We start from the raw sequence: 15015 nt of genomic DNA on the forward strand, positions 1-15015 counted from the left end.
AAGCAATCCAAGGTCAAGTGCCCCAAACTGCAATCTACCATCTGATTCTTTGGTTCAGGTCAGGTCACCCCCAGTGGGACAGTGTCCATGTCCCAGCTGATGGGCATACCAGCACCACAGCTGGTTTACTGCCTGCCCTGGCAATTCTTATATTTGTTGTCACCTCTACAAATCAAGGCTTAACATTCGCTTTTTGATAAAAGTTGGAATGTTTTACTGGGAGCCAAAGTCGGGTTCCTTCCTTTAACCAACGGCTTTGTTAGAAGCCTGTCCTGCAGGAGTAATTCACACTGATGTTAATAATGATACCTGACATTTGCTGAGTGCTTTCTACATGCCAGGGACCATTTTAAGCATTTCATATACATGCCTGAATTTAAATCCCAAGTAACACAATGAGATAAAGTCCTGAAACTGTTCCATTTTACAGATAAGGAAACTGAGACACCATGGGTTTAAGCAGGTCATGGAAAAGTCTCATAGCTCCTAAGAAATTGAGCTGGGATTCAAATCTAGACAGTATCACCTTAGAATTTGTGATAGCTTCTCAAGGTATCCTTCAACAGTAAGAAGATAGCCAGGGTCAGGACTGAGGCGAACACAGTATAGAGTGACACCTACAGAGCTAAAGCCTGGTCGGGTGTTTCACTAGGGGCCCAGATGTCTAAGCAGCCTGGGGCAGGATGCAAGAACTCGGCCAGAAGATGATGGATGATAATGCCTGATGGAGGGGGATGGAAGAAAAATTAAATGTGTGTTTTAATAGTCTTGGCTTATATAAATCAGTTCAAAATATATTAAAAAGGGATAATCAATCATTACAGCAAAATGAGTTGATTGTTACAGGAAAATGAATGTATTGCTTTCATCTTTCTGTGGCCACAGCAGAATTTTGTGTTCATCCACAAGGCTCAAATTTTCTTCTAGGTGTTTGTCTAAGCTCTCTTCTATAACAAGGTCTCCTGGCCTTTTTACATGGCTTTTAAACTGTTATAACTATTTAATTTTCCTACCTTAAATAATCTTTCCCATGATACCTTATAATCATAAATGGGTGAAACAAAAATGATGAATGTGTCCATATATACTATTTTGTACATACATACACACTTGTGCCTATAAGAAAGACTTTTAAAGGAGTACAGCTTGAACTGGCAACCTTTTCTACAGCCTGACTTACAAATATATTCTAGGGAAAAAAGGAGTACATTTGGAGTCCATGTAGGCAGGCCTACAGTATCTTGAGATGAATGTAAGATTTTATCATTTAGTAAAACCACAATGGAGTGAAATTAGACTAGGGAAAGGTATGGACATTTAAAAAGAGAATCCAATGTGCCTCTCACCACCCATGTCTCAAACCAGTTCCAAACGGTCTATGCATCTGGTGTATGCTCTAAGACCTTATTGCAGAAAGACCTTATTTCAAGGGCACAGGGGCGGGAAGGCAGAAGGCAGGAGAGAAAGCAGTGAAGAGCCACCAAGAAAAAAGCCCTGCGATTTTGTGGAAAAGTAGCTTCATACAAATAAGACCGTGGTCTACATACATTAAAGGTGGGTTTCCATACGGCAAGGTGTAGCAATAATAGAGAAGACCAGATCGATTTGTAAATTATCACCTAGGCTGATGTCACCAGACTGCCAAATTGCTTAGCTGAGGTCACAGGATGACTAACTGTCACTAAAACTCAGATACATTCTGAAATGTATGTATGAAATTCTGAAATTTCTGAATTCTGAAATTTTGAAATTCTGAAAAGGAACTCTTTCTACAGGAATCTTTAAAAATACTGAAAACAAGTATAGAAAATGTCTCAGTTTCCTTCCTTTTTGAAATGGCTAATAACATATTTGTTTTTTAGTTTCCCAATGACATTCAGAATTCCATATAAATTAAATCTTGCTTTTTCATGGCTTTATTCAAATCCCATCAAGAATTAAGAAAGGCCCCCCACAAAAAAGCAGTATTATAAGGGAATAAATAATTCTCAGTTAACAACTCAGCCAGACTGCCCTTGCACAATAAGCATGACATCTTCAAGGATAGGGTCAGACACAGGCTTGTGATGTATCAAAATTATAAATAATTATAGCAATGAATTCATTTAATCAATCAATTTCACCAGTGGTGTGCTGGGGTGGACAGGACATAAAACTCCACACAGCTATCAATTGCTCTGATTACAGCTGGCTGTCAGCCAGAATTCCTGTGATCCATGTTAGTTAAATGCACATTAATCTGAATTTGGCAGTGTAATCAAGGACCTAACTGAACTGTGAAATTGAATTCTGCAGTGGAACATCATTTGACCATTTTATGCCAAGGCTGGGGAAAAAAGGCTCAGTGGGAGGAGGGAGAGAGAAAAAAAAGAAGGAAAAAACTCCTGTGGCAGCATCTATTTGTCATCGTGGCCTTCTATGCTGGTGACAGGCAGGCTGCGGCTGGATTGTGCTGGATGGGTGGGTGTGTGTGTGTGTGTGCACGCGTGTGTGCGTGGTATAAGTCTGCACCCACATAATGGGGACTGCGGAAGCTTCCATGAAGGATGGAGTCTCTCTGTCCACGCCCTGCAGTTACAGAGAATGCAGAGGCAGCTGTTTCCAGGGCCTGAATGTGATGCTTTAATACACCTTTTCAAAGCACAACAAAGCAAAGAGACTGCTCGTGCCCGGAATGAAAAAAGCCAGACTGCATGCTGCTTGTTCTCCATAAATCAAATGCAGGATAAGAGAGAACCATAGGGCTCTAAATAAGAAAAGGACATCTTACACTGTCCTTACTTGACTCAAAAGGAAATGTAACAGGGCCAAGGCTTGGCTTGGGAAAAGGAAAACATGTGCTCGTAAGGACCTGGGAGAGAATCTGGAGCTGGTTTTCTCTGCAGGGACATTTCAGAGATGGATAAGCAGGGGAAGGGGATTCACTAAATCCCGTGACCTGCATCCCTTGGTTATGCTCTGAAACCCCAGGCCTTCCTGCTGTGGGGCAGAGGTGCTGCTAACGGGGGCTGATGGGCTCCTGTTTCTCCGTCCTTGACTTTCCAGCCTCTGCTTCTCCCACCAAGGTGGCTGCTGACACCAGTGCTATTATTACAGGATGGTGGGGAGTTTTTCCACCTCCAATGTCATTTTAATAAACAGTAGCTACTGTTCCCACAGCTTGAGGCAAAACCTTGACACGTGCTGAGCCATGGTCAGTTTCCTCTGAATTACTTATGTTCATTTACAAAATGGAGTGGCCCTGTTTCAGAGTCTATGACACTGGCCGGATGACACAGAGATACAGCACACACTTTGAACTAGCATTCAGTTTTGGTGAAAGAGGCACACACACATCACAGCAGGGAGCAGGGGTCACGAGCTGGACCCCCTAGGACCTCAGAGATCAAGGTATCTCCTTAAGATCCCTGTTCAGGGAACTTGGGAAGTATGTGTTCTGGACTGTGAGACACTTGCTGGGTTTCCAAACTGCATGTAGCAGAAAGCTATTCACCATATTTAACTTTTTTGCAGGAAAATCTCCCATCTGTGATGCTGGATACCCATCTAGGTGTGTAGGAACTTACACATTATGACATGAAGTTTGAAGAGTCATGCATTTCCCTGCTTGCCTTTCCCATGCATCCACAAAACGGATGGTAAATACACACCGAGAGTCTGACAAGTGGCTCATGACCTGTACAAAGAGGCAAACCTTGAGTTACATGAAGAAGTGAAGCAATCTCTGATCAGCAGGCTGTCCCCCCACCTTGGAGTCAGTATATCCAATTAACCCCCCACAGTTGCTGCTCCAAACTCTGCAGATGCATCCTGTATTCAAGAGCAGATTACCCCGACCTGTGCTCTGTCGCCAGCTGCAGGCATGTTGTGGGCTGGGGGTGGGGGTGGACCTCTGGGGATTAGTTCACTGCTGAAGAACATGGTTCAACAATGTCAGGGCCTCTGAGAGCACTGGGGCAGACAAGGCCAGGTTAGATTCATTTCACTTTTAATTTGGTAATGGGAAAACCCACTTATAATGACCAAATACAATTTACTTTGAACCATAATAACATTCACGGGGAGATGAGTTCATTCATATGCAAAAGACGCCTCAAGTCTCCATCAGAAGGGACAGATGTCAGAGCTATTGCTCTGAGTCACCTCTTTGTGTGTTTTATGAGCCTTAATGAACAGCCTACAGGAGCCCATGTGTAAAGGAAAAGATCTACAGGCAGCACTCTCCGTTATTCTATTAGGCGATTAAGCACTTCTTTCTTTCTCTCTTTCCCTGCCTCTCAGCCCTTCCCTTTCTCAGAATGTTGGTGCAGCCTATCAGATTTCACCAGCCTAGTCATTTAATTACCCATAAGGCCCCTAAAGTGTCTCTGAAAAGTGTTCTGCTGGGACCCTTAGGAGATCAGGAGCCGCAGTTTTGTTCCTGGAGTCTTGGTTGAATCCGGGTATGCCAGTACCGCAAAGAATGGTGAGTCATTAAACTTGATTCAGTAAGGCTGAGCACACTGGTTCAACTGCTCTTTCCTTCCAGGGAAAGCAAAGTGATAGCTGAGCAATGAAAAGCCATTGCACTGGTGACTCCAGAAGGAGGGTCTGGGGAACCATGCCACTGTTTTCTTTGCGTCCTCTATCTTCACTCAGAACTCTTTACTTCACTGTCTATCTGGAATGGCGTGGGCCCAGCATGGCTCGCTTTGCTGCTCCGTGCAGTGGAGATGAAGTGGGTAACGTGGAAGGGTTGGTTGGCAAGAAGTCATCACGACTATCCATCTATAGTGATGGTGGTTCTTGCTTTCATGCTGCTAAATTTCCTGTTCTCTCTTAGCATCTGGCTTTCATAGGCAGTCTGAGAATTTCATTTCCATTCTGGAGATCAGAGAAAGAATTGGGGTGGCAGGATTGGGGTCCCTAGGCCAGCTCAGTCATGACCTAGAGCTTTGCATGACCTTGAGGAAGTCACACAACTACTCTGGCCTTCTGTGACCCAGATCTCTAAAGTGAGGACAGTTGTAATTATGAGACTGTACAGAGTGACTATGAGGGCAGAGTCAGATAGAAATTATTGCCATATTTTGAAAATGTGTGAAAGTTTATATCGATAGGATGCTCCTATGACTGGCACAAGAGATATGGTGACATGTTTTCCAACCAGAAACATTCCTGAGTATCAGGTCTGATACTGAGGATGTGCCAAGTGCTAACTCCTTTACATTTATCAACATTTTTCCAGCCACAGGACAAGCTGGAAGCAGGTACTGAGATGCCCTATTTGCAGATGAAGGAACTGAGGCACAGACAAGATCACACAGCTGGAGAGTGCTTGAATCTTGGGGATCTGACTCTAGAACGTGTGCTCTTCAATGTCTTCTGTAATGGGTGAGAAAATCTGAACTCTCTTCTACGAAATTAAATAAGACCATCACTCAAGGTTGAGGGAGTGCATACGAGAGACTCCAGCGATCCCTACTCTTAATGCTTTACCTATAGATCACAGTCTGGTGACTCTAAGGAGCCTGTCAGAGGATTCCAGCCTACCAAGAACAGACAGAAAAAAGTGTGCTCCTGTGCACCAAATCCATCTGTGAGTCAGCACTCATTCCTTGTCAGCAAGGTGAGGGCTGCCCGTGGTGTGAGTATCTGGGCCCCGAGGGCTTATATCCATTCCCCAGGGCCTTATGAACCTCGTTTTGTTTTTTTTTTCCCCTGTAAAAACAGGAACATCCTGGAATAGATAGACTTTGGAGTCCAATGGACCTAACTTTGGATCTTGGCTCAGCTGTTTGTCTCACATCCTTGGATGTCTAGAAATATTAAGTCTCTTTGAGTCTCGGTCCTTCACAGTAAAAAGGGAAATGGTCTTGAATTCTTCAGGAGTTGTCATGAGGACAAAATCAGGTCATGTTTGCAAAAGGCTTAGCATAGCACCTGCCACACAGTAAACCCCAGCATCACATCACAGCTGTCATCCATCTAGAAGCTATACACACAGACTGATGTATGCAGAGGACACATATTAATAATTAGGCTACTGTAAGTATTAACTTCGGAGAAGGCAATGGCACCCCACTCCAGTACTTTTGCCTAGAAAATCCCATGGACGGAGGAGCCTGGTAGGCTGTAGTCCATGGGGTTGCTAGAGTCGGACACGACTGAGGGACTTCACTTTCACTTTTCACTTTCATGCATTGGAGAAGGAAATGGCAACCCACTCCAGTGTTCTTGCCCGGAGAATCCCAGGGACGGGGAAGCCTGGTGGGCTACCGTCTATGGGGTCGCACAGAGTCGGACACGACTGAAGCGACTTAGCAGCAGCAGCAGCAAGAATTAACTTATTTAACCTCACTCTGCACCATAAGGCGTCTTTATGCCTGTTTCACAGATAAAGAAGTAAAGGCAGAGTTTAGCAGTTTGCTCAGTCGTAAGTGGTGACATCAAGACTCAAGCCAGGGAGTGTATCTTCCTGACCTACAGCCCTGACTGCCGGAGAGGACTTGAGAAACGACAGTGAGGGGAAAAGGGTTCCCAGCTGGAGCTGCTTCTGCTCCCATGTGACACTGTTTTTAAAGATATTTTAGTTGTTGTAAGTGAGAGAGGGGTGCCGGTACTGAGCAGACGACAAGGGTGCTGCTAAATATCTCACAGTGCATTGGGGCACCCCTGCAACAAACAATTACCAGGCCCCAAATGTCGACAGTGTCCAGGCTGAGAAACCCTGCTATAGAGTAGAACAGGATGACACAGCCCAACCCTCCACTGCTGCAGGTGTCTGAGGAGATTGTAAGAAGCCAAGTTAAGGCTTGGCACCCACAGAAGCTATTTCTGTGCCACTGGGGATGTAGCCAGTGTCTACTGAGGGGCTGAGCCTGGAAAGCTGGGTCCCAGCTCTCCTATGAGCAGGCTGACCAGGCTGTTTACTGAGCCTCTTAAAGCCCTGGCGGGCTCATCTGTTCAAAGGGGGCAAGAATTTACATGACATAATGCTCAACAAGGCAACACATGGATCTGACACCCAGGCAGTGCCTAGTCAACTGGCAGATCAGGGATGATACTAGGGGCTTCTCAGCAGCTGGAGCCAGAACAAGGGATGGATGTCCCAGGCCAGCACCAGACACCTGAGCCAGCAGCCGCGTGGTCCCTGGAGAGTGTCGGAATAAGCACAGTCAAATGTGTGGGCAGGAGCTCCAGCCAGCTTTCCTCCCTCCAACGCAGGCTTGTCTGCAGGGCAGGGTGGAAAACAGTCTCTTTCCACACTTTCATAGTTCTGTAAGTCCTGTATGGATTTGGTTTGACCTTATCTTCTTAAGGATTCATCTGCTTAGCCCCAGCAGAAAAACCACTTAGAAGTAGAGAGACGGATGCCAGTATCTACATATTCATAACAACCTTAATTCTTGTCACTCTAATGGGAAAATTAGGTAGGTAGATAACATTGCAGGATTTTTTTTTTACTATAGGTTAACACGCATAATTTTTTTTTTTTTCAATTTAAGCCAAAATGTAAAACTGGTCTCTCTCTCTCACACATACACACACACACATACACAGACACACACATCCTCCTCATTTTTGCTCTATTTGGAAACCAAGTTTCACGCTTTCTCTCATTATTGTGAACATTACCCACTGGTTTCTAGAATTTTCCATGAGGCAAAGTCAAATTATCTGAGTCGTGATCGCCATTTCTTCTCTCAGCAGAAAATCCAAATGTGTTTGGTAGATTTTCAAGAGTTTAGTTCTAAGGACACAAGCACCTACTTTTAGAAAGATGTTAAATTTTTAAGCAAGCATTTTAATTACTAACAGGCCCCCTACCTCCTACCCTCCCACAAGACCTGCTCATGAATTTCTCATGGGTCTCCTATGAAACATGGAACAACAGCTTGGAGTTCTGATTATAAGGGATGAAAATGACTTGGTAGGAGTGTTATGTGCTTTTTTCCTGAGCCATAATAGTTTCTACATAGTTTCTGGGTTTGAGAAAACCAGATGTTAGGGCAGCTCTGCTCTGCCTTATGTTTGGGAGTCTGCAAGAAGAGGGCATGGTAAGGATGGGGCAATTTATCCCCTCCCTATTGCCTCCTCCCTCCCTGCTTTGATCCTTCACTCCATCCTCTCTCTATTCCTCCAGTGAACCTAAAGTTCTGGTGGCCACCGGGACCTCTCGTGGGTTTTACTGGCAAATGCAGCTGAACCCCTAAAATTACGTATGCCAATATAATGGGAAGAATGTTGAATTGGGGGAAACTCTAGGCCTGGATTCTTGTTCTTGTTTTGTAATCAGCAAATGAAACCTTAAGTGTGCCATGTGACTTTCTGGACCTCAGTGTCCCCTTCTGTGAAATGAATAGGCAGGGGATGTTGGTGGTTATATTAAATCTCAAATGCCCCAAGGGGTTAGTTTAATGGGAAAAATGAGTGAAGTGTGCTAGGCAGAGCCTATCTTTTCTAACGGGGCAAGCTTTTACCTCCAGACAGTTCTGTTTCCAATGCTATGCGGAAACGTGGGCCCAGGGACAACAAATGGTTCCATTTTTCACAAGAGAAACCTGAGACTCAAAAGCTGAGAATTCTAAGTGAAATATCTTGATTTTCCAGGTGTTGAAAATGACTGCTGGATAACTAAACATGTTAATGGGCCAAATACAGCTCCATGACTCAAAGGTTAAAGCCTCGGAACACAATTTTCTCAATGACAATGACCTAAAACAGCTCTCCACACAAGCATTCAAATATACGGCACAGACAAATCATATTCAACCACGTATAGCCAGAACAATTCTGAGGAAAAAGAATACAACTGGAGGTATCATATCTCCTCATTGCAAACTATATTACAGTTATAGTAATCAAAACAGGATGGCTTTGGCATAAAACACACTTAGATCAGTGGAACAGAATACACAGCCCAGAAATAAACCCCACACATGCAGTCAATTATTGAAAAAGGAGCCAAGAATGTACAATGGGGAAAGGGTAGTCTCTTCAATAAATAGTGCTGGGAAAACTGGACAGCCGTGTGTAAAAGAATGAAATTGGACCCCTATCTTAAACCAATCATACACAAAATTCAACTCAAATGGATTAAAGTCTTGAAACCACAAAGTTTCTAGAGGAAAGCTCTTTGACGTTGTTCTTTGCAATGACTTTTTTAGACTTGACACTAAAAGCAAAGGCAACAAAGGCAAAAATAAACAAGTAGGACTAAATTAGACCAAAAAACTTCTGCTGAGCAAAGAAAGAGGCTTCCCTGATAGCTCAGTTGGTAAAGAATCTGCCTGCAATGCAGGAGACCCCAGTTCGATGCCTGGGTTGGGAAGACTCCCTGGAGAAGGGAAAGGCGACCCACTCCAGTATTCTGGCCTAGAGAATTCCATGGACAGCTGGAATTCTCTGTTCCATTGGTTTAAGAATGGAGCCCAGTTTCACTCTTTTACACATGGCTGTCCAGTTTTCCCAACACTATTTATTAAAGAGACTACCCTTTCCCCATTGTACGTTCTTGGCTCTTTCTTCAATAACTGACTACACATGTGTGGGGTTTATTTCTAGATTGTGTATTCTGTTCCACTAATCTAAGTGTGTTTTATGCCAAAACTATCCTGTTTTGATTACTATAACTTTGTAATGTAGTAACCTACAGAACAGGAGAAAACATTTTTAGATCACATATTTGATAAGGAGTTAATATCCAGTATTCTGGAAACTCATAGCAAGGAATTCAATAGCAAAAGTACCGTATTACCATATACCATAATTTTAAAATGGGCAAAGGACCTGAATACCAACAGGCATATAAAAAGGTGCTCAACTTCACTAATCATCAGGAAAATGCAAATTAAAAGCACAATGAGATACTACCTCAACCTGTTAGGATAGCTATTATTAAAGAGGTGTGTGTGCTAAGTTGTTTCAGTCGTGTCCAACTCTTTGCAACCCTATGGACTGTAGCCCACCAGGCTCCTCTGCCCAAGGGATTCTCCAGGCAAGAATACTGGAGTGGGTTGCCATTTCTTTCTCCAGGGGATCTTCCTGACCCAGGGATCGAACCTGCCTCTCTTTATGTCGCCTGCATTGGCAGGAGAGTTCTTTGCCACTAGCACCACCGATGAGGATGTGGAGGAAGGAGAACCCTTGTGTGCTGTTGGTGGGCACGTGCACTGGCATAGTCACAAGTGTACAAGAAATTGAAAGTAGAACTACTACACAGTATAGCAGTCCTGCTTCCAGGTATATATCCAGAGGAAACAAAATCATTATCTGGAAAAGATATCTGTACTCCCATGTCCACTGCCACATTATTAGCATAGACAAGATATGGAAACAATCTATGTGTCCATCAACAAATGAATGGATCAAGAAAATGTGATTCAAAGAAATGTATATATAAAGGAATATTCTTCAGCCTTACAAGAGAAGGAAATCTTGAACCTTGTCATCTGCAATAACATGGAAGAAACTGAAGGGCATTATGCTAAGTGAAATAAGCCATACAGAGAATGACAACTACTGCAACTGGTATCATTTATCTGTGGGATTTTAGAAAATAAAGGAAGAAGTCAAACTCATGGAAACAGAGAACAGAAAAGTAGTTGCCAGGGTCTAGGAGGTGGAGAAAAGGAAGTTGGTTAAAGGATACAGACTTTCAGCTCTAAGGTCTGAGGATGGATTGTATCACATGGTGATTGTAGTTGATAGTACTATATTGTAGAATTGAAATCTGCTAAAAGAGTAGAACCTAAATTTCTCATACATAAGCAAAAAGGTAAATATGTGAGGTGATGAATATCAACTCAGCGAGGGAAATCCCTTCACAGTGTATATGTAGATCAGATCATCTTGAACACTTCAAATATCTTAAAATTTTGTCAATTATAAACTTGGTAAAGCTGAAAGAAATCACATTATTTATTCCTGAAGTAAGCACTGATGTTCACAGACTAGAGAATGTAACTAGATTCAGCTACAGGATGTGTTAATTTGCTTAGTTCATTCTACAACTGTGATGCTCTACAACCTTGGGTTGGGTGATGTGCACAGGAAATTACATAAATGATCTCCTGCATCATGACACGTGCATATGGCTTCCTAGAGCTTTTGTCTGTCAGTTAGTTAGACAGACCTCTTTCCAACCATTGCCCTGGGGAGAACATAGGAAAAGGCAGTCATGATACCTTCATCATGGTAGTTCAAATAGATAATGCAGTGAGATGGAAAGCACTCTCAATATTTAAATTTTAATTGGTGGTATATATTTCAGGTCTTTATTTCCTTAGGATTTATTTTTATATATTGGGAACTAAAGTGATTGTTATTTTGCTTTTTCTAAAGTATGGCTTAAGTCACTCTCAATTTGTCCCTAAAAGACTTCAATATCTTGGATTATGTTTATGAAAAATAACAAACAAAGGAAAATATTGGGCATTGATAACCAGTCAGATGATGCAGGCAGCCCTGCCCTCCAAGATTCGCTGTGCGGCTCACCAAGCTGTTGAAGAGACAGTATTGGGTTGCAAACGTCCACAATCATGCTTCTAGAAGCCACGTCTCCCTCAACTGGTCTGAGACCTCTGTAATCTAGAACTCACAGCCAAATGGCCCATCTTCACTTAGCTGTAGCAGGGAGGTAGCAAAAACATTTCTAAGTTAACTGGGAAAACAAAGTGCTGGCACACTTTCCAAGGTATTTTGTAAAGCCAGTAACTCCTCCAACAGTGGTTCCCAAACTTTGGGGTATCATGACCCAGCCACATTTCAAAGCAAATTTACAACATTAAGAAAAAATATTAAAAGAGAAATTACAATAAGACAAAACAAAATAAAAAGCACACCAAGGAAGGCCTAGCAACCAGATTCCATCTATCATCCTAAAGTTGCACACACACACACACACACACACACACATGACATGTCAACGCTAACCTAGTAGAAAGAAATACTCTCAAAATACCGACAATCCCTTGAATTGAATACAATTAACTTTATTAAAACTTACCCATTATCCTGACTTTTTTCCCCTTTTTGGCAGTTCTAGGTACCCTTTACCAGAGTGGAGGAACTACTGTATTACTCCCTCTGGCAGTCTAGAACTCTACACTCTGTAACACAAGACACCCTGCTGTGCCAGCACAGACCATTTATCACTAATATAGCAGGATATCTTTTGGAAAAAAATGTTCTTTTGCCTTTTAACCCAGAAAGCCTGTAGGAACTCCCCAGAGGATTTGATTTTAATGAATACATGTACCTTGCCCTAAATTCTCTGCCCTGGGGGCTTGTGAATGGAAACCAGGCAGAATTTTGATACAGATTCTCACTTACAGACTAACCAGTGCTCTATAATCCAAATAAGAGGGTGGTGGGAGCACACCTTGTGGAGGTCCCGCATGCTGGAGGGAGGGAGGCAGTGAACGTTACCTTTGGAACGCACACTGTGGGCTCAGACAGGCGCGGGTACGTGTAGGAGCTGTAGGAGTGTCCTTGGGGGTGGGTTTTAAATGCACTTTCTCCGAAGGGCATCATGGGCTCCTGGAGCCCGGAGCCTGACCGGGACCTCTGCCGCATGGCAGGCTGAGGGCTCGTCTGACACAGGTACGATGACTTTGGCCTCCTGTCATAGTCATCCAGGCTGGGTCCCCATTCACTTTCGCTGTATGCCAAGCTCTCCTTTGAGCACCCTCTGGTCCCTGCAGTTCTAGAAGGTATGAACTGGAACGGATAATCCAGAGGGGAGCTGCCCGAGGCTCTCTGGAAGCCCCACTTGAGGTCACTGTACTCGCTGGGTTTGCTCAGTGAGTCCAAGTGTGCATGATAATCTGCAGGAAACCGGGCTCTGTCGGACTGCAAAGCCTGCATCTCAGGATAATAGGCCTCCCCGTGTTGCATCTTCAATACGTGCCCATTTTGCCTGGCAGAGTGGCCGCCTTTATAAAACGGGTCCAGATCATCTCCATAGAGACTCTTTTCTCTGTACTTTTCAGATGCATAGTCAGCAGTGGTGTCAGATTCGCTGGAATACTGCGAGAAGGTGAGAAAGCCGTTTTCTTCCCGATGGCCTGGACCACGGCTGGAGGCTCCCTGGTCTGGGGTGGGTGGGCTTTCCTTCCTCAGGGAGTTGGAGCGGGTCACAGAGATGTTGTCAAAATCCTCCAGCAGGCCGTTGATGGAGGTCTCCTTGCAGGGTTTGTTTCCTCTAACGATTGTCTGGGAATAATAAAGAGAACACTGTTTAAAGAAAACATTTCACACTTTCAAATTGATGGAAGAATCCTATCCTGATTCCGTCCAGTTTAAACCACAGAGGAAAATAGGCCCCAGGGGCATTTCATTAAAAAAGATAAAGAAAAAAGCCTGTTGATTCTTTGATTTCTTGACTGGTGAAATAAATCAAATATTAAACAGTAGTCTCAAACTGCAAATTCTTCCTTATCTGTCTCAATAGAGATATCAAATATCAAAAAGCCATTTAGAAGCTATTTATCGGGTATCACTGTTTTATGTACCAGTTCATTGCTTCTTCACTAAACCCTAGCGATCTAACAACAAGCTGATGATTATAATTTTAAGTTCATAACTCTTTGCTTATAAAACGTATACTTACTATCTTTTTACATTCATTATCCAGATTACTTCCAAAATTAAAACCATTGTTACTTAAACAGTAACATACTCAGAAAGAGGTGCACATTTTTTTTTAACCTTTTTATGAAAGACATAATAATTGAAGCTATCAGATTTCATAGAAGAGGAAACTTTCTAAGTTGTAAATAGGGAATGGCACGAAGATTACTTATATAATTTAATTTGTGATCAAACGTGATATAACTATAATGGTTTCTTGACTGTGTATCATCGGTATCATCATCGCTGAACTTTGGATGGCTTGGTAATGATGTGGTTGTACCTGAACCTTAGTGACAAACTGCCAAGCCCAAATGTTCCCTTTAATGAACCTAAATAACACCAGGATGAATAGCAGGAGCAGAAAGAAATCAGAAAGTACTTACAAAGCTAGTCAGCTGCACCTTGACAATGACAAAGTTTGCAGTAAAATATAACGAGGGCGGATAAAAGAACAAAGAACAAAATGTGACTTCAGACTTCCAGGAATGCAAGAGAAAAATACCTTGGAGGAAGTAGCAAGGAGTTCAAAGCCATCTCAGTTAGCACAAGCAATTTCAAACTGGAAGAAAAAGTCAAAGTCCTCCTAGACCTGTGTTTTATAGATCAGTGCTTCTCCAACTACCACAGTGAGAGACAAATTGTTTTTCTTCCCCCTCAGTCAGTTCTGGACTTAAGCCTTGGTCTTCACCCTTTCTTTTAAATAAATGTTTAAGTCTGGAATACTTTCAGATTAACAGAGAAGCTGAAAAAAGAGGTCTCATATATGTCTCACCTAGTCCCAATGTTTTTTATTAATCACATTTTTTAATTTAAACTTTCTATTTTATATTAGAGTATAGTTGATTAACAATATTGTGATGGTTTCAGGTGCATAGCAAAGTGACCCAGCCATACATACAGATGTATCCATTCTCCACTGAAACTCCAGGAAAGCTGCTAGTTGTTAACATCTTGCATTACTGTTAACATAAACTGTTTAGCACAGTCTATGTAGATTTCATTAGATTTTTTTCTTAGTGTTTCAGAGTCCTATCCAGTCTACCTCACTACCTTTATTTGTCATGTCTCCTTAGACATGAGATAATTCTCAGACTTTCCTTGATGACCTTGACAATTTTTTTTTAATTTGAAAGCTTTTTTTTAAAATTTCATTTTTTAACTTTACAATATTATATTGGTTTTGCCATATATCAATATGAATCCGCCACAGGTATACACGTGTTCCCCATCCTGAACCCTCCTCCCTCCCCGTACCATCCTTCTGGGTCGTCCCAGTGCACCAGCCCCAAGCATCCAGTATCGTGCACAATTTTAACGAGTACTTGTCAGTTACTGTGCAGAATGTCCCTCAACTGGGTGTATCTGGTATTTTTCTCATGTTTAAACTGAGGTTATTGG

General features: G+C 42.6%; 1 protein-coding gene across 3 annotated transcripts in view; it reads right to left on the reverse strand.

Moving 5' to 3' along the window:
• PAK5 (p21 (RAC1) activated kinase 5) overlaps positions 1–15015 on the reverse strand; it is a 419175-nt gene that overhangs the window by 32457 nt on the left and 371703 nt on the right. For all 3 annotated transcript variants that reach the window (XM_061435602.1, XM_061435603.1, XM_061435604.1), the window contains exon 4: positions 12412–13197. In XM_061435602.1, coding sequence (XP_061291586.1) covers positions 12412–13197 — 786 coding nt within the window. The remainder of the gene's footprint in view (positions 1–12411; positions 13198–15015) is intronic.

Source organism: Bos javanicus, chromosome 13 (assembly GCF_032452875.1).
Source record: "Bos javanicus breed banteng chromosome 13, ARS-OSU_banteng_1.0, whole genome shotgun sequence".
Lineage (NCBI taxonomy): Eukaryota > Metazoa > Chordata > Mammalia > Artiodactyla > Bovidae > Bos > Bos javanicus.